This window comes from Carcharodon carcharias, chromosome 23 (genome assembly GCF_017639515.1).
Source record: "Carcharodon carcharias isolate sCarCar2 chromosome 23, sCarCar2.pri, whole genome shotgun sequence".
Classification (NCBI taxonomy): domain Eukaryota; kingdom Metazoa; phylum Chordata; class Chondrichthyes; order Lamniformes; family Lamnidae; genus Carcharodon; species Carcharodon carcharias.
In genome coordinates, this window is record NC_054489.1 from 42,674,856 (window position 1) to 42,701,403 (window position 26,548).

The 26,548-nt window shown below is 44.7% G+C and overlaps 1 protein-coding gene across 1 annotated transcript; it reads right to left on the reverse strand.

Moving 5' to 3' along the window:
* Positions 1 to 24,100: 24,100 nt before the first annotated feature.
* LOC121268971 (reprimo-like protein) lies at positions 24,101 to 24,427 on the reverse strand. The gene has a single exon (XM_041173274.1). It carries the CDS (start codon positions 24,425 to 24,427, stop codon positions 24,101 to 24,103), a length of 327 nt encoding a protein of 108 aa, XP_041029208.1.
* Positions 24,428 to 26,548: the final 2,121 nt, after the last annotated feature.

Genomic DNA, 26,548 nt, shown 5'->3' on the forward strand with positions numbered 1-26,548 from the left:
CCATGGGTTCCAAGGATAAGTACCAAGTTGAATCCAAAATTGACTCATGTCAGGAAGCAGAGGGTAATGGTCATCAGGTGTTTCTGTGACTAAAGGGCTGTTCCCAATGAAGTTCCACGGTGCTTTTAATGGTATATATATATCAATGATTTAGACTTAAATTTAGGGGGCATGATTAAGAAGCTTGCAGATGATACAGAAATTGGTCACCTGGTTGATAATGAAGTTGTGGCCTACAGGAAGATATTGACAGGGTGGTCAGGTGGGCAGGACAATGGCAAATGAAGTTCAATCTGGAAAAGTGTGAGCTAATGTATTTGAGGAAGGCTAACAAGGTAAGGAAATACACATTAAATGGTAGGATACTGAGAAGTGTAAAGGAACAGAGGGACCTTGGAATGCATGTCCACAAATCCCCAAAGGAAGCTGAACAGGTAGATAGCGATGGTCAAAGAAGACATCCTTTATTAACCAAGCCGTCGAATATTAGAGCAAGGAAGTTATGCTGGAACTGTATAAAACACTAGTTAGGCCACATCCAGACTACCACATGCAGTTTTAGTCACTGCACTATAGAGAGGGTACAGAGGAGATATACACGGACGTTACCCAGCATGGAGAATCTTAGCTCTGACGAAAGATTAGGTCAGTTATGGTTGTTTCTTTGGAACCGAGGAGGCTGAGGGAAGGTTTAACTGAAGTGTATAAAATTATGAGGGGCCTAGATAGAGCGAATAAGTTGGACCTATTTCCATTAGCTGAGAGGCCGCTAACTAGGGCAGGGTGGAAGGGCAGTTGTGCGAGGGGGCAAAGTAATTGGTAGAAGAATTAGAAGGGACTTGAAGATTTTTTGACCCAAGGGTGATGGGATCTGGAACAAAACTGCCTGAAAGGGCGGTGGAGGCAGAACCCCTCATCACAGTTAAAAAATACCCGAATATGCACTAACTGTTTAACCTACAAGGCTATGGACCAACAGCTGGAAAGTGGTTTAGGCAGGAGAAGCTTTTTTCAGTTGGCATAGGCACAATTGGTCCTTCTGGGTGGTAAATTTTCTACAGCTCTATGTTTCTTACATGGGAAATCGGTGAGTTCAAGATAGGTTGGGCCTGGGTTTGGGATTTTAAGTCTTTTTGGGGGCTTATTTTGACCAAAAGTTGAAAACAGACACTAAATGTGTACTGTGATAATAAGACCAGCCTGTTTGAAAGTCTGGACACAATTTTGGTGCTAATTGCTGATTACCATCATTTGAACTTGGCTGGAGATGCTAAACCAGAAACCTGTAGGTTTAACACCAAAGGCTGATTAGATACAATTGTCATGGAGCAATATGTGTGGGTTCTTTGTACTCACTTCCACTGAAAGTGTGAAGTGCTCTGGCTGGTACACAGCAGCATGTTGGAGGACAGTTCAGGAACTGTCTGGGGGGTGGTGCACAGGTTCCTGGATACAGCACTGGATGCCCTGCTGGATGAGACCCAGAGGAGGGGAGGGGGGGTTGGAGGCCATCTCTCCCTCATATCCCTCTCTCCTGCAGCACCTGGTGCTTTCCAGGTTCAAAAACTGTCCCTTAACACGACATTATTACCTTTCTTAATGGATAGGACACACAAAAAATTGTTTACATTTCTACTCCAATTTTCTTAAATGTTGGAATCTGATGCCGAACATTCAGTGTTAAGAGTTGCCATGGAAACTGAATGCTCTCTGATTGAGAATGTGTGTTGCAGATGTCTTAGGCTTCAGGAAATGTCAATCCCAATCAGCCTGGAGAATGGGGGCAATTCCTCAGTTAACTTCTGAAAGTCAGATACCAGCATGTACAGTGAGAACCTTGAGTGTCAAAATGTTAGCCCCGATTGAGCCCTCCCATCCCCCACTTCATCATTGTTGGCATCAGAGTAACACCAACAGTGAAGACAAAGCTGGCTGAGCAGGGAGTGAAGAAAGGGAAAGGAAGATCAACCGAGTGAGGAGAGGGAAGGGGATAAAGGCAAAAGAGGAAAAAGAGAGAGAGGTGTCTGAATAGGGAATGAGAAAAGAGAGAGATTAGTCAGGGAGAAGAAGTGAGCAAATTCTAGAAATGAGGGAGAGAGAAAATGGGGAACTGCAAACCAGTTTGCTATGATAACAGCTGGCGGGAAAATAGTGGAATCTATTATTAAGGAAGTCTTAACACTGCACTTAGAAAATCATAGTATAACCAGACAAAGTCAATATAGTTTTACAAAAGGAAATAGTGTTTGACAAATTTATTAGAGTTTTTTTGAAGATGTAACTAATAGGATAGATAAAGGGGAACTGGCAGAAGTAGTATACTTGGACTTCCAAAGGCATTCGACAAGGTGCTGCACAAAAGATTAATACATGAAAGAAGGGCTCATGGAGTTAGGGGTAATATATTAGCATGAATGGAGGATTGGTTAATAGATAAAGAGTAGTGATAAATGGGAGATTTTCAAGTTGGCAGGATGTAAATAACTGAGTGTGAAGATCATAAGAAATAGGAGCAGGAGTCACCTATTCTGCCCATCAAGTCTTCTCTGCCATTCGATAAGACCATGGCTGACCTGATTATAGCCTTAATTCCACTTTCCTGCCTATCAGCCATTCCCTTGTCTGCTGCAAGGATCAATGTCGGGCCCTCAGCTATTTACAATCTACATTAAAGACTTAGGCAAAGAGACTGAGAGTAATGTACCTAAGTTTGCTGATGATACAGAGTTAGGTAGAAACATAAGCTGTGAGGAGGATACAAAGAGGTTGCAAAGAGATATAGACAGGGGAGAGAACAACAAGCTGGCAGATGGATTGCAATGTGGGGAAGTGTGAGGCTATTCACTTTAGTAGTAAAAATAGAAAAACCAATTTTTTTTTAAAGTGTGAAATTTGTAAATGTTGATGTTCAGAGAAATTTGGGTGTACTTGTACAAAGAATATAAAAAGTTAGCTTGCAGATACAGCAAGCAATTAGGAAGGCAATTGGCATGTTGGATTTTATTTCTAAGGGATTGGAGTAGAAGTATATGGAATTTATATTATAATTATACAGAGCAATGGTGAGACCAGTCCTGAAGTACTGTGTGGTTTCCATATCTAAAGAAGGAAATACTTGCCTTGGAAGCAAAACAGTTTAAGTTCACGAGATTGGTTCTGCAATGAGAGGGTTATCTTATGATGTGAGGTTGAATAAATTGGGCCTGAACTATCTGGAGTTTAGAAAAATGAAAGGTGATCTCATTGAAACATACACGATGCTGAAGGGGTTTGACGGGGTAGACACTGAGAGGTGGTTTCCCCTGGCTGGGGAATCTAGAACATGGGGGCAGTCTCAGGATAAGGGATCAATCATTTAGGACTGAGGACAAATTTCTTTACTCAGAGGGTTGTGAATCTTTTGAATTGTCTACCCCAGAGGAATATGGATGCTCCATCGTGGAAGGATGAGATTGATCGATATTTGATCTCTGAGGAAATCAAGGGATGTGGGGAATGAGTGGGAAAGTGGAGTTGAGACAGAAGATCAGTCATAATTGTATTGAATGGCGGAATGGGCTCGAGGGACCAAATGGTCCACTGCTCCTTCTATTTCTCATGTTTTTATGAGGGAGAAGAAAGAGACTAGGTGGAATTGCAATTGAAGGAAAAAACAGAGATGGGCAGCAATACAGTGGAAGAGATAGAAGATAGATAAGGTTGCAATTAAAAGGGAGGAGCAGAGAGAAAAGTTAACAATGAGGAGACAGAAAGATTACACTAAAAAGAGAGGTGATGGGGAAAAGTGGGCATACAAGAAGGTACTGAGCTGGAAATTAGTTTTTAGAGCTTTGAAGAACAAAATGATTTAAAAAAGTTTGTAATTGTGCAGATTGTTATGAAATTGTGATGATTCAACGAAGAATGTGGCCAGATGGTGACCTTTATGTTTCTTATGTTTGTCACAGCTGATTCTTCAACAGTTAGCTGCTGATGTTTGCTTCTGGCATCTGTCAGTGCTGAAGCTCAGTGTGTTTGGTGCAAGCAAAACACATCTTTCCAGCTGTCATGGTTTATCTGTTTGTACCATTGTGTTGTAACTTATGTAGGGAAAGGTCCCTCTTGCACTGAAGTGTCACAGATAGACAGACCTGAAAAAATGGCTGAGAAGACCAATAGGTCATGGGGAGAACTCCAAGAGTCCTTTTTAGTGTTAAACAAAGTCACGCTGCAGTCAGATAGGAGTAGAAAGATTACCACTCTCCCCCCAAGCTCCCATAGTTGCACAAAACAGATAAGATTTTGAAAATTCAGCACCAAGAGAACCAGGAGTGAATCCGAAACTGCATTGCAGACGAGTCTGCTGGCAGGCTGACCTGAACACTGCTGCCAACTCTAACTCCATCCCATGGCCGATAATGACCTGACTCCCACCATGAGATCCACCCTGACCCTTCACCTCTAACCCCCACCCCATCCCCTTCCAAAACCTTGGCCTGAGCACCCGCATCAGGGCAGGAGTGACCCTACAGGAACTCCACCCCATGTTTCAATGAAATGGAACTTATTGTGCTGGAAAAAGTTGCAAAGAAATGAATCGTGCTATCCACGTTATTCATATATAAAATATAACAACAACTTGCTTTTAGAAGGCAAGCGTAATATAGTAAAATATCCCAAGGCACCTCACAGAGGTCTTATAAGACAAAACCTGGCACTGAATCACCTAACCAGAAATTATGACGGAGACAGAGAGGATCAGAGAGGGAAGCCCAGAGCCAACTCTGGGGTGACAGAAATCAGGGTTACATGCAAGGCCAGAGTTAGACAAGTGAAGATATCTTGAATGGTTGCAGAGCTGGACCAAATTACAGAGACAGGAAGGGGCAAGGCCATGGAAGGATTTGAAGGATGGTAATCTTAATGTCGGAGGTTAATGTAGGTCAGCCAGCATCGAGTTGATTGCCCACTCAGCTCTTGACCTTATTACATCCTTGGTCCAAGTATCGACAAAAGAGCTGAATTCCAAAGATGAGGTGAGAGTCACTGCCCTTGACATCAAGGCAGCATTTGCCCGGGTGCAGCATCAAACAGCCCTAGTAAAACGGGAGTCAATGGGAATCAGGGGCAAAACTCTCCACTGTTTGGATTCATGCCTAGCATAAAGGAAGATGGTTGTAGATAGTGGAAACCAATCATCTTAGTCCCAGGACATCACTGCAGGAGTTTCTCATCTCAGCCCAATAATCTTCAGCTACTTCAGCAATGTACTTCCCTCAATCATAAGGTCAGAAGTGGGGATGTTCGCTGATGATTGCGCAGTGTTCAGTAACATCCATGACTCATCAGATACTGAAACAGTTTGTACCCACATGCAATGAGACCTGGGCAACATTCAACCATTGGCTGATAGGTAGCAAGTAAACTTCACACTATGAAAGTGCAGGCAATGACCATCTCCAACAAGAGAGAACTTACCATCTTCTCTTTGACATTTCATGGCATTACCATCACTGAATACCCCATTTTCAACATTCTGAGAGTTACCATTGACAAGAAACTGAATTAGACCAGCTGTATAAAAACTGCAGCTACAAGAGCAGGTCAGAGGCTGGGAATTCTATGGCAAGTAACACACCTCCTGACTCCCCAAAGCCTGTCCACCATTTACAAGACTCAAGGCAGGAATGTGATGGAGTACTCTCCACTTTCTGGGATGAGCATAGCTACAACAACACTCAAGAACCTTGACACCATCCAGGAAAAGGAGCCTGCTTGATTGACACCCCATCTACCATATTAAACATCTACTCCCTCTACCACCATTGCACAGTGACAACTGTGTGTACCATTACAAGATGCACAACAGCAACCTGTCAAGTTTTCTTCAACAGCACCTTTCAAACCTATGACCTTTACAACCTAGAAGAACAAGGGCAGCAGACATATAGGAAGACCACCACCTGAAAGCCCCCAACCAAGCCACATCCTGACTTGGGACTCTATATTACCATTTCTTCACTCCCTCCCTAAGAGCACTGTGGCTGTACCTACACCCCATGAACTGCAACGGTTCAAGAAGGCATCTCACCACCATCTTCTCAAGGGAAATTAGGGATGGGTGATAAATGCCAGCCTAGCCAGACGCATCCACATCCCTTGAACAAATGAAAAAAAGAAAAGGACTCAGTGCAAGTTAGGAGGGCAGTAGAATTTTGGATGCACTCAAGCTTATGGAAGGGGAAGGTGAGGGGTCAGCCAAAGTTGCATTGGGATTGTGGTATCTGGAGACAGCAAAGGCATCGCTGAGGGTTTCAGCTACAGAGAGGCAGAGATGTGTTGGAGATGGGCAATATTGCAGTGGTTGAAGTAGGTGGTCTTGGCGATGGGGAGGATACAGGATTGGAAGCTCAGCTCAGGGTCAAGTGGAGTGCCAAGGTTTCAAACAATCTGAAAAGCACTAAAGGATGCGAGCTGCCACTGTAATTAAAGTCAAACAAGATTCATTCATCTCCTGAGTTGTGGGAGACTCCAATAAAAAGAGCAACAGCCTGAAATGACTGCTGAAGTAAAACTAAGGCCCTGTACAGGAAAGGCCACTAAGGAAATGGCTCTCACACAGGCAGAGATTAGTTTGCTCTTGGTTAGCATCCCTGACTTCTGTTGCAGTTTCAGCTGCAAAAATGTTTCATGTCCCTTTACACTCATGAATACATCATATAACAAGTCCTGTCTACTAGGCATGCCAGCAATGGGTAGCAAAGACATAGCAAGTAATGTTGGAGAGCTATAACTATTTGTTGTGCTCAGCTAAGTAAATTAATTGGGGCCTTCTGTTGCAATTTTTTTTGCAGATACCCTGGAATTATCCTTCAACAATTCATGCAAACCTCCTCCTACAGCTTCAAAGACAACTCTAAAATCTGCTACTGAGTCATGATGCATTCAACATTTTCTAGATGTGGTAAACAGAGATAAAGACCTGTCTGTATCCCTCAAGCCATACGATCCAGTGTCTATGCTGCTAAGTGGCAAGGAGATTGCACAAATATAATGACTTGACATACTATACCCTCAGTTACTATATTTCCACCCCTTTTAGTTTTTTTACAGTTTCTATTTACAGAGGACATTTGAATATCCAACAACATATACATATATACAACTCAGGTAATTAAAGATTAAGTCTCTGTGGTGCTTTCCTTATTCAGTTAGAGCAGCGTAGCTCTACCACTTTAGGTTCTTCCGCAGGATCAACATGATCAGGAACTGCAGCACCAGATATGTCATTAGAAAGTGGCAGTTCAGGATCATGCAACTCTACGGAGACATTAGGCATGATGTCTGCTCGAGATCGATCTGTCACTTCAGAGATTTGATAGTTCGACATTAATCACAGGCGGAATAGCTGGTTGTTGGAATGTCTCTCTACCCCGAAGATGATCCACATGTTTTCGAACAACTCGGTCTGCCACTTCCACCTGGAAGAACAAGGGATCAGTTTCTGAGACAATTGTACCAAGAACCCAACAAGGTCCACTTCCAAAATTCCACATGAAAACTGTGTCTCCTACAGTAAATCTTCGAGCTTTGCTCTGAATATCGTGATTCAATTTCTGATTACTCTGATTCTTCTTTACCTTCCCCTCTAAGTTTGGAAACACCCGACTTAACCTTGTACATAGGCAGCTTTTCATCAATAATTCAGACAGCGTTGACCCCGTAGTTGAATGAGGCGTTCTATGATAATTGAAAAGAAAGCGGGAAAGTCGAGTTCCTAGAGTACTTTCTGATAACTTATTCATCACAATCAGGCACCTGAAAATGTAGATGAAAAAATGCTGATTTTAAGTTTTATTTTATTTCATAACGGAAACCTCATCCCGCGCTTGAATGAGGTTTCACGCAAAATGTAACGGACGTCCGGCCAATTCACCCATCCACCAACAATAAAGTTGGGCGGGCAACGAAAAATAGCAGACAATTGTACCATTAGTGATTGTGAAAAGTTTTGGGATAAGGCACTGTAAAAATACAGCCATGTCCCAGGCGGATCCTTTCAGTTACAGGATCTACTGTCATTAATTGCCTCAACTGATGTCTGTAGTCCAGTTTCTGTTTTAAACTAGCAAATGCATCAAAACATTACCAAAGATCAGAAATTAGGGCCCTTCATTTCCTTTTCCTTCTCTTCGACAGTTTAACACGGGTACAGAAGAGAAGGGGCACTGTACAAAGTCGAACAGCACAGCAGGAGGCCATTCAGCCCACCATCCCTGTGGCAGCTCTTTGAAAGAGCTATCCAATTAGTTTCACTCCCATGCTCTTTCTGCATCGCCCTGTAACATCCTTTCAAGCAGTACATTCCACATTACAATAACTCGTCTCCTCAATTGGACACTGAGTTCCCAAACAGATCAAGTGTCCAATTTACATCCTCCCCATGCACCCTCCCAATTAGCGGGGATCATTGATGTTCAGCTATAAATGTTACCCTTGATTACTTGTAAAGTCCCAGACGCTCCATGTGTCTTTAGAATGGAAGCATTGATCAATGGAACTCAGTTTAAGTTTATTCCAACAGTGGAAGAGGTCTCCATATAGATAGTTCAGTGTGGATGTCAGAGGGATGCATGTCTCATTAGTGTGGGATATTGAGAAGAAAGGATTAGAATGGCAAAGCTCTCTGTTGATGTGCATCAGGTTTTGAAGAGCACTTCAGATGTTGCAGTACTTCCCCTATACTAGTACAAAAAAATGTTCATTTTATTCTGTTTACATCAATTGACAGCAACTGTGTCCTGAAATGTGTTTAATAGTTTATTAAAACAGCATTGGATGACTCACTGTTGAACTCACACTCATCTCCAATAGAGTCCCATGGTCGAAGAACTTGATTAAGGTTTTCCCAGTGCAGCATGAGACACCTCAGTAAAGGACACTGTTCCAAACTACTCACTAGTGGTTTATGGTGTTAGAGCCAGGAATTGTCAGCTCCCATCTCGAACAGCTAATTAAAGATCTTGGCTGTTGCTTTGCTGTCTTATAGCACACAGCTCATGCACTGCAACCCCACTGAGCTCGTGCAAACTAATCACTTGGAAGAAAGAGACGACAGGCTTACGATGTTAGTATGTTTCTAGTTCCTGGTTGCTGTGGTCAATTTACTCCCTCACTGGAGTGCAGATACAGGTATATGCAGAGGCTTACTTGGCAATAGATCTATAAGGATTGGCCATCAACTTATATTACAGTTAACCCATTCTTTATGTGTGATCCTGGACAATGCCAGAGAGGACACCAAAGATGAGCTTGATCCTGTTCTCACTCAACATGCACCACACATGCTGGGTTTTATTATTTTGACCCATTCTTGATGGTTTGGGTTAACGGATGTTTGAGCAGCCAGCTTTTCACTGGTTTTTTTAACTTGGCCACGTTATTTGCATCCCAATCTGGGTTCCCCAACCTATTAGAGCCAGCGGGTGCGATGAGCACCTCACCTGATTGTTGAAACTTCAGTACTTAAAGGGACCCTGCCAGGGTCACAATGGAAGCATTCCGCAACTGTGAAAAGAAACCCAGCTATATGAGCGCTGGAGTGTCAGTGAAGGAAGGCTGCCCCGTGGTCCTCAGATGCATCCCTGGACATCATGCTGTGAGCTGTAAGGGCCCACGGGAAGATTTCTTTTCCTGCAAACAGGAGGAAGAAGGCAGCTTCAGAAAACAAGCCAGCATGGCTGGAAGTGAGCAGCAGGAGTGTGGTGCCTGGCCCTTGGTTACAGTGCCATAAGCGGTTCAACAACCTGGCCAAGTCAGGAAAGGTAAGTGGCATGCCACATCAGAGTACACACACCTTCACTCTGGCATCTCCAGCCTTATGCACAGCACACCTCAGGCCATAATACCCTGCAATTCTCTCTCTCGAGACACCTCCTCACACCCACAACTGACCTGCCAACTCTGAAGCTTACCCTTAACTTATACAATGCCACACCCATCCCTCACAATGACCCCCCAGAAATGTCTTTCCAACCCTTCTGCACATTCCACCTCTCACACTAATAGCTCTCTCCTTTCTCTCCTTACAGGAGGAGAGGACAGAATACCTGTGAGAAACCAAGAACCAGGAGTAACCAACCCATCTCGTCACCACCCTGACAGCTATGAGGAGGACACACTGCAGATAAGTAGAGTTTTGGCATGTATGGCCATTGGTGATGGAGAGATGGAGATCTCCAGCTAGCTGGTGACTGAATCAGATACCACACAGCATTAAACATGCTCACGCTGACTTGATATCAGCAGGCAATGAAAAACATTGAAAAGTGTAACTGAGAGCCATCTCACTTTGTCGGTTCTAATTCAAGTCTGTCAGCTCCAAAATGTCCTACAAGTGTCCCTCAGGAGATGCCACTGGAGCAGGATGAAGAATCCTCAGAGGAGGTCACTCACTCTGAGGAGGAACTTTCCAAAACTCATGCACACCCTCCATCAGCGCAGATGCACATGCCTCAGTGGGGCCTCCAAGACAGGTAGCTGGGTTGTCAGGTGTTGGAGAGATGGACAGCAGTGCAGGGTCCCCCTCTGAGGACAAAGGACTCTCCAAGCTCTGCTCAGCGAGATGCAGATGCTAAGCCTCAGGGGCCATTGAGGAAGAGGACAATTTTAGAACAGTAGGTGAATAATAGTGAGGTTTTGTCAGCCTTTCCAGATAAAGTCCACATGTTTGGAGACAGACAGGAGGAGTCCATTTCTAGGATGAGTGCCATGATATCTCAGGCTTTTGCACTGATGTCGATCTTCAAGGGAAAGGAACATCTGATGCAGCAGGTCATCAATTACATGCCGGCTCAGGCCAGTGGCCTGCATATTCAGTTTGCCAGCTTACGTCAGAGGGAGGAAAGCTGCACCTTGGCCCTTTAGCACCTCATTGACATTCAGCAAAGTGTTTTCCAGCTCTGGGTTAGCAGGGGGGGGTGTGGGTGAGCCATGCATGAAAGAGAAGATAGAGAAGGGAGACATGGAAGGGGGTACCCTCCTCCCCCGGCTTGCCCAGGTGCTGGTGGGGCAGTCTCAGCAGGACACCCTACAAGCTCCAAAACCCAGAGCATATCAACCACAAGCATCTGAGCAGTCAGAGCAGGGGAGCGAGCAGCCTGTCTCTAGCTCTGCTGAAGCCACAGGGGTTGTCCGGGGTGGGAGAATAGGAAAAGGAAGAGAAAGAATTTCTGGTTGCAGAATGTTAATCACTGAGGTTCATCAACCACAACTTTGATTTCAAAATTCAATTGTCCTGTCTTATTGTTGCCTGTCAACAGCCAGATAGCCTTCATCCTTGAAGAAAATGGTATGGTGAGTAGAAGGCAAGCAATAGGCGTCAGTGAGGGGGATATTGGTGACTGTGGGACTGCTTTGTGCTGGGGCTGGATGAGGCAGGGGTACAGTGGGCTCAGAATGGGTGTTCCAGATGGATGCACTGCCTCAGATCAGCTGGAGCCTGAATCAGTCTGTCTGAGTCTCCCAGGAAGTTAAATGAGCAGGCTGCAGGTGCCTTCACCACATCAAAGCTTCTCATCCTCCTCCTGGTCCTCCTGCGGGCAACAGATTATGAGATTCTACAAATGCCACCACCAGATCCCTGGAAGGAGCCGGAGGTTAAGAAATCCAGAGCTTGATGGCCACTGGCAATGCATCCCCACCTGGTCCATTTGGCAGGAGGTCTTCTCCCAGATTGTTGTAATGTCAGCATTGATCTTTCATGAGAGTTTGAGCCTCCTGAGGCACAGAAAGCTAATCCTCTGTCCACATATCCTGTGCTGGTGTTATCACCTCCTGCAAGCCGGAACTCTGTGTTCATCACCTCTGTCCTTTGTAACAACAAAGTGGTTGAGGAAAAGGCAGCTGCTGCTCCTGCTGGTGTTGCTCCCACCTGCTGCTGGTGTTGCTGGTGCTGCCCTTCTTGTTCCCGATCAGAGGTAAAGCTGAGTTAGCGGCTCCCATGCTGCCGAACAGGCTGACGGCAGCAAAGTGCACGTCAGAGGCTAAAAACTCCACCGTAGCAAAAACGACCTCCAAAGTCTTAGAAATCACCTCCAAAGCAGTGAAAGCAAACTCTCAGAATACGTCTTGTGAGCAAAAACCTCTCACTTAGGCAAAGAAACAGTCGTCGTATCTCGTTAAGGACTTTCCAGACGGCCGGTTGTTCAGCCATAGTCAGTCTCCACTGTTATCTCACCTTCTTCAGCCTCTCCAGAAAGCCCAGGAAACCCGTGCGCTGACAGTTAACCAGAATCCAGTGTTCAATTGTTCAGTGTTTGGTTATGTATGTCTGTTGACTGCTCACTGTGTGATTAGTTAAGCTTGGGTGTGTGATGACTGAGAAAGAGAAATTGAACTGCAGGCAAGCAATTGTACGCATGAGAGCAGCTAGGCATTTTTTGCTCTTAACTTGTTGCCTGTACTGGCAGCTGCCCACCCTGACAGGTTGAAATTCCTCCCATGTGTTAGGGTTGTCACTGACTAACAATCTGGAGTGAGAAGCCTGTCTAATTGTTCCCCTGCCGAGCTCAAAGCACTGAGGTCCAATGTAGTACATCAATTGCTGGACTGTTCGAGATCAGCACAGAGTAGAACAGACCATGTTCCGCACTTACAGACAAGACAATTGAGTAAGCTAACACGATAACAAAAAATATTGGAAAAACTCCACAGGTCCGGCAGTGGAGAGAGAGACAGAGATAACGCCCCGAGTCCGCATGACTCCCCGTCAGGTCAGTAAACCAACAGGTTGGCTGTCTGCTGCCATGCCATTCTTCATAAGCTTGGTCAGACAAGGGTTCGCATCAATTGCAATTCCCACCTTCCCCCCCTCCCGCCCCCTGCACCCATCAATCCCCATATCTCCCTCTACACCACCCCACCCAAAGGCAGATGGAAGGGCCTTCACCATTGTTAGGAATCAAAGGCACCTGCACCAATTTGCCACCCAATATTCTCCCGTGCCACTATCCAACATATGGACAAGTGGGTTTCCCAGTAATACTTCAGTGCTATATTGGTTGTCTACCCCTCTCAACAGGAGATATCCTAAATGAGGGACTTCAGCTAATGTGGAGAGACTGGGGAAGCTGGGATTGTTCTCCTGAGAGCAGGGAAGGAGATTTAAGAGGGGTTTACAAAATCATATAGGGATTAGTAGATGATCTAATCTTTTTCCATTGGCGAAGGATCAGTGACCTGGGAACCGATTTAAAATAATCGGCAAAGGAACCAATTGGGAGATGAGGGGAATTCCTTTAATGTGCCCTGTTGTTATCATCTAGAAAGGGGGAGGGGGAGGGGAATATGAAAAACAAACTGTTTTCTGCACCCCTCTGACATCGGGGCTACTGCAGACAGGGTAAAAGAGTGAGCTCAGACCCCTGCCAGTGCTTTAAGTGTACCAAGGGTCAGAATACTGGATTTGAAGACATCTGGCTCTGGACAGTGGTCAGACTGGCTAAAGCACAGACTGTCTGGCACAACACCAGACATCTGGCCACTGTAACTGTCCCTTCTGGTTCCAAAGATTCTTTTAAAATCAATAAAACTTGCCTTTGGCTGTCAGCCGCAGGAGCTCCTGAAGAATCGTGAGTCCAACACCAGAACCACACATGGGAAATAATTTGTACACAGGGGTCCATCAACAGGTAATAGGCCACTAATTAGCATCTGCAATGGGATAAACCCTGTTTTAGGGGGCCACCGGGAAGCCTAAAAATGAGCCCCACAAATTAACCCCGTGCAGATTGGCATGGGGCATCCACAATTAAATTGCTTTGCTTTGGTGCACCACTACCGATTTCCACCTACGAGAGTCAGTACAGAGTTCTTGCTGGTCGGGTAGAGCTATGCAGAGTAAAGTTCACTCTAAGATAGCTGAGTCCAGTTCCATCAGATGACATCACACTTGTAACTTCCACATGCCAATATTTTTCTAACCAATGAAAAGGAACTTAGCAAAGAAAATAAAACAACACAATTGTATTTAGAGCTATGATTTTTCTCCCAGTTTATTTGTAGCTGTGTCCAAGGAGTTTAATTTTTAATTCTTGGAGACTGCAGGGCTAATGAGATGGTACCCTTAGCTGAATCTGGCCCAATGATGTACTTCACTGAAAACCTCAGAAATCCCTTCCAATGCTGGGTGTAATATTTCCTGTTCCTCATCTCATATACCCTCTGTGCTGTGAGTAATGAAACGGGCTTTCACCTCTAAGTTTGACACTAATCCAAGGTGAGGGAATTGGGAGATTTCTCAGTCAGCTGGGTGTAAGACACCAACCAAACTGAAACTGGTCAGGCCTCATTGCAAACCCTCGTTCTAATGACTATAATGACAATGCACTAAACTGCCCTAAACACTAACAAAAGTGTGCAGTTGTATAGCACCTTTAACATGGTAAGCCATCTCAAACGCTTGACAGGAAGAATTATCTGACAAAATTTAGCATAAGGACATATTTGGATAGGTGAACCTAAAACTTGGTCCATGGGCATAAGAACGTAAGAGTGGTTAACTTGTATGGAAGATCTTAAAGGATGAAAGAAAGGTTTAGGGAAGGAAATTGTTTGGGATGGGGGAGGGATGTGGTTTAAAGTGGTAGACTTGGAGGAAGATACAGAGGTAGGGAGGAGTGAGGCCATGGATGGATTTGAACACAAGGATGGGAATTTTAAAATTGAGGTATTGGTGGACTGGGAACCAGTGTAGGTCAGTGAACATTAGGGTTAAGAATGAATGGGATTCGGTATAAATCAGGATACAGGCAGCGGAGTTTTGGATGAGCTCAGTTTACATAGGGGGGAGATGGGATTTCACCTAGGAGTGCATTGGAAAAGTCAAATCAAATTGTCAGTCTCAATCGACAAACTTGCTGGTGAAAGATACAGAAAGTAAGGGGCTGCTTGACTGAGAATTTGGGGTTCAGGAACATTATTGGAACAGAGACAAGGAAAACTTTACTCTGCACCCAGTCACAGCCTACCTCGCCCGCTGCTGACACTGGGGGTCTAAGTGAACTGTGGGATGAAGTCTGCAACGTATGTCTTCTGACTCCAGGCTTTGTGCAACAGGAGAGTATAATGGCACTCTGAATGTGAAGGTTAATCCATATGATTTGTGACCTGTGCAAATTAAAATTACTGGATGGAAAAACTGAGCAGACTGCAAATTGGCCCGAATCTGTCAAGCAAAGCTCTGCCCTGGAAGCACTAAATTATAAAAGGTTCGCTGTGCCCTCGTCCAATCTTTCATCTTGACGGGCACAAAATTAACATAAAAACAAATGCTTAGCCTGTTTCCCGGACTGCTTGACACACTCGCGTTCCTCTAATTAATCTTTTATTTTCCCCAGCGTTTTTGTGTTAATTACTCTTTCTGCTAATCACTGGGGGAACAACTTTAAATGGAATGGCAAAGAGGCTTTTATTTGGTCATTGCTGTCGAGGAAAGTTGGATTGAGTTGGCAGGCTGGTGCAAACTATGAGTAAGCCCAAGGCACACCTGAGACTGGGCCTCAAGCCTACTTTAACCGAGACCAGTGATCTACCAATACATGGACAACATCAGGCAACCTACAACGACAAGACCTTCGACTCCAGGCCACCACGATGCAGAGAAGGACCCTCAGGTAAGTACTAGGAAAGGAAGGGCTAATGATCAGGAGGGAAAGGGGGGTTGGAAGAGAGAGGGAGTTATTAGGAGAGATGGGGCGATGTGATACAAAATTAAATTATTGTTACTCGTGGCAACGATATTTCCTTTGCCTCAGTGCTGTCAATGATTAAAGGAACAATTACCTGACTTGGGTGGTGGACCCAATGGCTTCCTTCAGTGCTGTATGGTTCTATTTCATTCTCCAGAATGGGTTTGTCATGTCATCCCACTCAGCCAACCTGCCTCCAACACTCTTTCTCTACTAATGGAGGTTTATATTCCAACTTCCTGTCCAGAAAGTGCTGGTTTCTTATGGACACAGGGTTCCAGGGAAAAGACAGGGAGTGAAACTAGCTGAGGTACTCTTGCAGAAAGCAGCATAGAAATGATGGACCAAATGGCCTCCTTCTGTGCTGTAACCATCCCATGAACATTAGCTGCCTAGAGACCAGTCTTCTAGAACCTTAACAGCGAGTGTCTCAACCGGCTGAATGTCCATAGACTTTATCATGCTGAACTGGATCCTGTGCTCATTCAGTTTCCAAACACTCACACTTTGCATCAGAAGTCACTAGATAGCTACTACTATTGCTGGGCCCTCAGAGCAAGGAGGACCCTTGCCAGGGAGATTGAGAGTAGAGAGAGAGAGAGAAAAGAAAAGGGGCAGGGGGGAGAGAAAGAGAGAGAGACTCGAAGAGATGGGGATGAAGTCAGTCCAAGGTAAAGGAGGCAGAAAAGGGAAAATTAAAGGTTAAGAATGAAAGATCATCAAGATGAAAAGATAAGTCCACGTTCCACATCGACAGTCATTAGCCAGTCAGTTGGTCAGTCCGTGGTCGATGAGGGCTTGAGCTTTCTTCCTGCTCCTGAATCTTCAGCCTTTACCATCGCCCTGCCTCAAAACTGATTACACCTTGGTGATGCAAGGCTCACCACTGCCAGTGCTTCCCAGCTGTTGAGGTCAAAGCCAATCATCATCAGGTAGATTTTCAGGGTATTTTTGAATCTAGATAGCAGTTGAAAGGGGGATAGCATAGAATCTTAGATTGCGTACAGCACAGAAGGAGGCCATTCAGCCCATCATGTCCATGACAGCTCTCTACAAGAGCAACTCACCTTGTCCCTCTCTCCCACCTTTTCCCCATAGCCCTGTAAATGTTTTTCTGGCTGATCATTCTCCATTACCTCCCAGTTTGCTGAAGCTGATGGTGATTAGTTCATTGCTTCTACAGATTCCTAATCTGACATATTCCAATATTAGCATTTAACATTTAAACATTTCTAATGGATCAAGCTTTCACTTTTCTAGATGAATATATCTGCAGTCTTTAGGAGACCTCAGGCCCTGGGGCCTAGTTAATTCCAATTAATGAATGATTAATCAAACAGAAAGTAAGAGATTCAACACTGAACCCTCATTCATTTTCAATCATAATTTCCCTGAAGAATTAAACTCAAATAAATCCCAGAGCTTTACACTTGATGTGCTGCCTAAAAGAAATCTGTCCTTTGAAGGCTTTGAGACTAAGTGAAAAGAAAGAAGTCTGTATATTAGTTATATTTGAATCAATCTCAGACTTGATATACAGCTGAAACTCAAATCCCACAGCCAGACGATTCATGAAGTAACAGGAAGGGCAAATGTAGCCATAATGAAAGAGATTAAGAGAAAGGAGACAACAATATGGATATTCACTACATTGCCTTGTGAAAATCACAACACGCTGCTTCCAACATTGATTATATTTCGCCACGAGTTGATTCTAAGCCTGTGGCTCACTATGAAAAATCTCACACCTACAATTATTCCAATGTTAACAACTCTGAAATATTAATAGCACCATACTGTTACATACCATATCGTCATTACACTGTACAACAGCAGCAATGCCCTGTAACAATACAGTATTGGTAGCTCAGCAATGTAACAGCACTGTCATATACTGATACCATGTGGTAACAACACTGTAATGCAGCAATCCTGTGTTGTAATAGCAACATGCTGTAACAGCGTGTATAGTATGCTGCATTGTAAGAGGATTGTAGCATAATGCAATAATTCTGCAATGTACTGTATTATAATTATATCTGTAAGAAACTTCAAGCAGAGTAAAACAGAAACTGCTTATTTATTAAAGGAGTCCGACTCTCACACTTTTAAAACAATTGTTGTTATTAATTGTAAACCCATTTTGTTTCTATTCACGCAATACTATCTAAAAAATGAAATGGAAGGATATTTAACTTAATTGTAATTAATTCCAACTATTTCACATTTTAAGACTTACTCTAAACAGAAGTCCTTTTCTGGAGGCTACTTTTTCTCTCTGCCAGTTTTCTCCCCTTTTCCAATTGAAGACTCAAAAACAAACCTACCCCTAGCTCTGAATTTTTGCTATGGGGGCAGAAAACAGCAGATTTGTTGTGGAAACTGATTAAAGTTCAGATGTTCACATGAACAAGCCCTTAATTGATATGGAGGTGGGTTTCCTGTCCACTTAGAGCCATGTGGGTCGGGAACAGAGGCGGATCAGATGAATTGCGAATTTAGAATTTAGACACCCCGTAGTGTTGATCTCCAAGGCTGCTAATTGTCCTGAGGGTGAGGTCTGCGGTTTGTGCCAATGTTCCACAGCACCACAGGGACGTGAGATGTCACCAGGGAAACGGAGGCCTGGTACTCGGGGAAGGGCAGCCCTCGATGTCAACCTGGAGCTAATGTGGAGGCTATGGTGGGGAGAAGGGGGAGGGGCCCTCTTCCTGGGTGGCGGCTGGAGGGGGCCACCTCCTCATGCAGCAGGGGCATCTCGCTTCTCCTCTCTCACCTTTTGCCCCTCCCCCGATGAGCTGTTTCCTCCCAGGGCCTCACCTTTCTCAAGGCCCACCCTGGGCCATGATACAGAGAGTGCAGCAGACCACCACAATAACTGAGACCCTTGCAGGAGGGTATTGGAGGGCATCATCCGACTAGTCCAGGCACTGGAATCGCATCTTCAGAAGCCTAATGGCCTGCTCAATGGTTGTCCTGCTGCGCAGGTGGCATTGGTTATTTTGCCCCTGTGCTTGTATCTGGGGGGCCCGTAGAGGTGTCAGTAACCATCTCTTTGATGGGTGTCCCTTGTCCCCTCGGTTCCATCCATGCACCTTATAGGTTGGAGTGAAGATCTGAGGCAACCTGGAGTGGATGGAGGAGTCAGGGCAACTGTCAAGAAAGCATGCGCACACAGGGAGGAAGCTCTTGTTGGGGGTCATAGACTAGTTGACTGCTGAGGGAGTGAAAGCCTTCCCATTGATGGATCCCGCTGGCTGGTCATTGGGTGCCTTGATGGCAACACAGGTGCGATCGATGATGCCCTGTACCTGAGGGAATCCAGTGATGGAGGCAAAACACAATGACCTCTGTCCCTGCAATGCCATGGAGGTGACAAACCCATCCAATACCTGAGCACTGCCACATGCAGAGTGCCAAGGGTACTTCATTTCCAGATGTCGAGTCCCCTTTTTCTTCCTGAACCACTGGCTCCTCACTCTGTACAAATTTCCATTCAGCTGATCTGCAACCCATTCACCCTCTTCAAAATGCCACTGTTCTCCTCCGACGACCTCGTAACTACCTTTTTAAATACAGTAATTGGCCTCAATATGGAGGAGAGCAGAATTGCTAGTCCTCCCACCCTGGTTAACATTGCTGGTGCCAAAACTGACACACTGGCCAGTTCTAGTATTTTCAGCAATATCCCCAACCCTCACCACCCTTCGCCTCCCTTCCGAACTTTGGGGGTAGCCAAAATGTTCACCTCTTAGTGTTTACACAAAGGCACTTTTCCAGTGGGACTACAATTGGGATTGGGAACTCTGATTACAAATTTCTGTCCCCAGTACTAAGGCCAAGTTTACAGCTCTCACACTGGCTGAGTTCAGGTAACTCAATGCAAACAGCTCTGTGTGTCTGAGCCCCCTCACTTACCAGGCGAGCGACAGGAGCCAGCAGAGGCTACAATATTCCATTGCTAGTGTTGCCGGATCTGGTTGGACTATTCCTGGATGTTTCATCATGTCACATAACCTTCAACTATCCCACCCAGATTTGTCCTCGTCTCCAAAATGTTATATCAAACACATTCAAAGAAATTTAAAGAAAATATTTTTTGAATGTCGCTTTGATTTTTCTCCCTGAGTTGCTCACAGTAATGTCCAGGAGAATATTCTTTCATCCCCAGAGATTACAGATTGATCCTGGAGGGTTGGCAACCTTATCCATTATGCATAGTAATCAATCCAATTCCATTAAACTCCTGTCAACTGAACACAGACACAAGGACTGTAGTTTTCTATTTGCAGCACTGAGCCTAGCTAACACTATCTGAAGTTAGTTAGCTCAAGTCATGATAAAGTAAATCTATTCTTGCTTGCACAATAAGATGTTTCTCTGTATTTCTACAATACGAATGTTCATGTTGTGTGTCTTGTCCTGCATTTCCAGCCTAGAAATGTATTTTGCTTTACTCCTTAGAAAGTAAGGACTAAAGAGTTTGAATGGTAAATTAAATATGAGCTAGACGAACTGCCACAAATCAGGTGAGGTTCAATCCGTGTGTTGATTCTGCAGCATCAGTAGGGCTGACTCGTTATAGCCTCAGTGTCCCTGACTTAGAGAAGAGAGCCATCCCAGCATTAAAAGGAACGATAATGTGGTGGCTGTTACTGAGCTAGTAATCCCGAGGCCTCAACGAATAATGCAGGGAATATGAGTTCATGATCCCACCATCGAAGCCTGAATTCTGGTTGTAAAATCCAATCACAGAAAAAGTGAAGCTGTCAAAATGTTGTAAAAACCTCAATGATTCACTAAAGTCCTTTAGTGAAGAAATTTGACCTCTTTACCAAGTCTGCCTGGCACATCTGTGACTCACATGAACGCCAATGCTGGTAACTCTTTACTGCCCACCTAAGTGGTCTTGCAGGACACTATCAAACCATAAGGGATGGGCAATAAATGTCAGCCATGTCAGTGATGAATTAAAATCAAGAGAATCACTGTTTACCCCATCCCTACAGGTTAATGATAAAGTGACTAGGTGCACTGTGGCCTTTTTAAGTTGCATTGAGTTACTTTGAGTGTTTGAAGTGTATTTACAGCCAGTGCTGTGCAGAAAGAGTCAATTCTGTTCTATTGTTCATCTTTATTGAAATTTACAATTTTATAATTGGTGGATTTGTGATGTTGGGATCGATTTTCAATCCCTTCACCTGGCGTTAGCTGCTTGAGGCTGATGCTGGGTGCCAGAAACAGAAAAAAACATTCCAATTCAGTGCAAAGGCAGTTCAATAAGCATAAAATTGATTAATAAATAAATATTAAAATGCTAGCCTGTGCATCACCTAATTGGCAGTGAGTGGGCGACAATGGCAGACAGATCAGTTCACTGACACATTCCAAGTGTTGGAACAACATTAGCAACACTCTTGGATTAAAGTGGTGTGGGGGAAAGAGGGCACCGTTGTGAAAGATAAGGGGTAAGGAGGTGCTCCCCTCAATGACCCCACCCCCCCCCCCCCACCACTTCTCGATATTTTGTTAAATAAAACATTAGGAAAGCTATCAAAAGGGAAATAAAACAATGAGAGTGAGACAAAAATATAACTGTCTCTGTGAATTAAACTGAAGAGTTAAAATTATATAAGACAGAAAATGCCTTAAATTTACAGAAAGGGAAAGGCCAATATTGCGGACAGAAAAGGGGGGAGATAAGAACCTCCATATATAGAACAGAGTGAAGGGGTAAAGGGAGAACAAGAAACCCTCTTTAAAGATACTGACCCATGTATTCCCAGTGTTCTCTGCTATTATGACAGGTTTCATGCAATTGTATTGTGCCGTATGTAGCCCAGTTAAGCCCCCAGTGTGTTCTGAATTTCTCTCAGTAGTGTCAAACATACACAATTTTTGTGATGTATCATCCCCTGGTACTGTTAGAAAGCTGAGTGACAAGATAGGGTTGAGAACCCACAGCTGGTTCCTTGAGAGCAGCAGTCTCACACTGGTAGGAAAGCGGATGAGTCGACAAATGGGTAGCAATCTGACGAGGCGTTGGGGTGGGAGCTCATCCTGATTCTTTCTGCGCTAGCGTGGTTTTCGAAGGTGGGGTGAGGGGTGGTCGTGCCAAGGGGCGGTACAAATAAATTTTATACTTACACACAAATACAACTGATGTGACCAGGGGATTAAAAGACAGCAAATCTCACCAAAGATCAAATGCACGTTGATATTTGCTTCAGAAACAGAAGCGAGAGGTGAAGGAGTTATTTTAGCCAGTTTACGAAGAAATAAATGACTTGTGAATGTTCCTACCACTGTCATACTTATTGTTCATCTTCCTCCCTATATTTGTGCTTTTGCAGCAAGCCACAGTAATGTAAAAGTTAGAACAGGTTTCCAAAGACTTCAGTTACTGCAAAATAGGCAAAGGAAACGGCTGGGACTTAGCAAACTTTCAGCGCAGCAGTTGCCAACTCTTGTTGAACGCATTCCTGGAGTTTTTAATCACACAGCCTCCAACCCTCAACCCGTCAACAAGCCCTGCTTCCCAGCGCCATTTCTTTTTAATGTAACTAGCCCTATGAATGTGGTTAAAGAAAACAGACACCCTCTTTTGTTTGCCCCCTCTATGACTTTCCTCCCTGGTCGCGCACAGCAGTGTCCCAGAAATTAGCCTTTAATTCCTGGAGACTCCAGGACATTCCTGGAGGGTTGGCAACCGCTTTACCAGAGGCGGAGGGGTGGGTCGGCGATGGAAAAAGTGGATTCCTGGGTAGTCGCAGGTCAGGGAAAGGGAGTGAAGGGAGGCTGCGCCGCTCAACTCAATCCCGCAAAGAACAGAGAGGTTCGGATAGACCCCAGCATCGGTTCCAATCCGCCCTTTGTATGGCGCTGTCGGAGCAGAGACCAAAAAGAGGGGTTTCCAGGTCAGCTTCTATCCGTCATCGGATTTTCACTGTGACTGGTGCTATACCTCTTATTGCCCTCGTTTCCTTTCGGCCATTGGCAGAAGTTAGAATTGGAGGGGGGGGGGGCGGGGGGTGCGGTGGTGGAGGCCTGAAATGCATCAACATGTCATGTTTAGAAGCCGGTTTGAGACCACTTGCATCGCCGGATATACGGAGCTGGTCAAAATTTCTCAAACTGAGAAAACAGTTTGGAGGGCTCATTGTAGGAGAGGCAAGCATGGGGCTGAGACATTCCGCCACACGCTGCACTGTTTTCCGCCTGTTTTTTTTAAATAGCAAAACAATTTAGACAGCCCCAGACGGATTCAGAACGTGTTGCAAACTTGCCTTGAAACACAGGCTTGGAAATTAAGCTTCCGCCAGACATTGCACAGCCGCGGACGTCCCATGATAAGAGAGATATTGAAACACCCTTGTAACACAAACACCGCTTTTGTTTAGATCAGAGGTATGTTATTTATCAACTTTGTCTGAAACCAGTCCAGCCAAAGTGTGTTGGGGAGCTGTAACTGGAGCTGAGGCAGACTAAACCTGTCACTTAATTTCCCCTGCAGACTCACCCTCTTTCCCGGACAGAGTTTGAATTGATCAACACAGCGATTTCATCTCTCTCTCTCAAAGATGGAGCAATAATATCAAGCCACTCGTGAAAAGTATTTTTTGGAACATTTTTATCAATCCTTTTTTTTTTGCATTTACAGTTTTAAAAACAGGAAACTTTAAAATTCGCATTAGATAAACGGAGTCACATTCAGTGAAAACTGACCGGCTCGCTGGAGAACCAAAATATAAACCATGCTACAATTCCATAACTCAGACACTGACAACAGACTGGGGGGGTTGTGGTGGGGGGTAGAGAAAGACTTAAGCAGGCACCGGTTCGCGGCAGAAAGAAATCATGCGATTAAAAACTCGTCCTCAAGAAAATATCTTACAAAATGTTTCGATTGTTTTTGTTGGTAGTTCGGAGTCAGTTTCATACGTGTCATTTTGTTCAAAGAATGATTCGCAGGTACCTACACATGCAATATTCCATCCCAAGTGCACGATCCTCATTTCTCTCTCTCTCCCCCCGTTTTACATCCCCTTCGTTGTTACGTGTGAGATTTTCATGCAATTTGTAATTATTATTCAAACTTGGATCAGTTCTGCATGCAACACAATTTCTCCCCCTCCGTCCCCGGGAGGCAAAATTCCAGCAGTTTCCCAGAAACTCTCTTTTCAAGAAAATATAGTTTTGTTTCGCGTGCAATCTGTTCTCTCTTTCTCTCAAACTCTCCGATCCGTGCATTAACTGCGCCACTTCACCGCCCCGGGACCCCCTCCCTGACTCGGGGACACTCTCAGCGGTCAATGTACAAGCAGGAGTAACCCACTGGTTTACAAAAAAAAGAGGGTGAGGCCAGGACCCTGCTAGTACAAGCCAACTATCACAGCCTCCACATCCTTGGAGGGCCTCCTGTCCTTTACCAGGAAGTTGATCATGCTCTCCGACTTAATCATTAAATTGCAACCCAGGAAAAATATGCCGAAGATGACAGTCAAAGAGAGGACGCAGAGCACAGCAATCTGCACCACTCTCATAATGAAGATTTTCTGTTCTTCTTGATTCAGACTCAGGGAGCCATCATTAGTCACTGTGGTCTGGTTACAACACCCAAGAACTGTCCCCAGACCGGGACCCTTACTGGAATAAAACCCTTCCTCTACCACAGTCTGATTGAAGAAAGTAGAATTCATGTTGTGCCTGTTCGCAGAGCAGGAAGCAGCCTTCTAAAAAATACTGGTTGAGACAGGAGTCAGGAAACGATCGGGCTGCTATAACGCTGCGAATCACAAGTCTGCATCACAAGTTCAGCTCTAAGTCCTGGGTGCTGTAGAATTCCAGATCTCCCAAGTCTTCAGGCAGATGGTTCCTCACTTCCCCGTGTGCCCGAGCTCCTCGATGGGGTTATAGCAGCCCCCTCCAAAAAAAAAGACCTGACGATGGGAGTCTGTTCATTCAGAGCTAAGCTGCCGAGCCCTCTCCGCTGCTACTTGTAGAATTGCACCATCACCCGGGAAGCTAAAGGCGGTTTATAAAGGGAGTCTGGAGCCAACCACCTTGGAGGGAGGTGAGAGTCTGCAAAAGAGAACACAAGGTGGTCACAGACACCGAGAGAGAGAGAGAGAGAGAAACAACAAGAACTTCTCCTAATTTAAACCTTTGGGAGATTGGATCTAAACCAATCACTGAGTGAAGTTCAAACTTTTCCAAATCCTCTCATTTGATCTCTAGCGCGTTGAGTCCCCGTGATCTTACTAAAACGGCCAAGAGACTCTCACCTTCTGCCAACTAAAGGGAAATATTCTGAGGTTGGGAGACAGGCTGTAATGATAAATATGTAGTCGGCACCAGTTTGATGGCATGTCAGATTCACTGTAATAGCTGCAGTTCACTTTCTCCTTCTCCGCCTCCACCCAGTTGCTACTGAAAGGAGTGAAATTATATCACATCTGCCCAATTAGACAGCTCCTAAACTAACAAACTACCGCGCTTTATCCCATGGGCAGGAACAATTACTTTGAACACATAAAAATCATGTTTGCCAAACCCTCGGGGAATTTGCAGCATTTCAAGGCTGTAGCGAGCTATGTTGAGTCTGTCTGACTAGGTCCGCGTAATTTCGCTTACTGGAGATGCCAACCCGTTTATGCGAGAGGAGTCGGTTCGAAGGAGCAGCTGATCTCCCTTCCCTTCCTCTCTCTCTCTCTCTCCCCCTGTGATCAGACCCCGCTCCAGCGCTGCTCTTTGTGTCGAAGCACATTCATGGTTGAAGCCTTTGTTTGAGATGCCATTGCACATAGTCACATGGCCGCAGCCAGCGCTCCTTCACACACTAAGCCTGCAATAAAACTGCAAGGAGCTGTTTGTACCGGTTTTTAATGAGAATCCGAGCTCCTAGCGTGGTCTATAAAATAAAAAGCCACCTCAGTACACGTGGCGTGGCAAAGTTTGTTAGTGCTGGCTAAAGAGGTTCCAGGATTTCTCTAGGTTTGAGAGATAAACTTGTACCCCTAAAGCGCCTTTCACAACCTCAGGATGACCCAAAGCACTCTAGAACCAATGGAGTATTTTTGAAATGTTATAATGTAGGGAAATGGGGCAACAGCTCCCACAATCAGCAATTTGATAATTACACAACCTGTTCTTGTGTTGTTGATTGAGGGATAAATGCTGACCAGGACATCGGGAAAAATTCCCTGCTCTTTCTTTGAATTGGTGCCATGGTATCTTTAACTTTCACCTGAGAGAGTGGATGACCATTTAAAACAGAAACAAAAATAGCTCAGCAGGTCTGACAGCACCTGTGGAGAGGGATACAGTTAACATTTCAAATCCCTATGACTCTTCATCAGAACTAAGAAATATAGAGATGAGGTGAAATATAAGCTGGTTGAGGGGAGGTAGGACAGGTAGAGTTGGATAGAAGGCCAGTGATAGGTGGAGGCAAAGAAGAGACTGCCAAAGATGTCATAGACAAAAGGACAAAGGGGTGTTGACGGTGGTGATATTAGCTGAGGAACGTGCTAATGATGACACCAAGGGTAGAAAGCAGGGCGAGCAAGTGAAAGATCATTTAATGTGTCTTCTAAATGATGTACCTCTGACAATGCATCTCTTGGTCAGTGCTACACTGGAGGTGTCAGCCTGGACTATGTGCTGAAGTCTCCAGGCTGGAGGTGGACTTGAATGCACATCCTAATGGAGAGCTACCGGAGATTACCCATGGAACTAAAGCAATCTCAATTCCAGCAAATAAAATTTATTGCTCATAAATACATTATCTAAGCCACCATTTCAGCACATAGCATTATCTG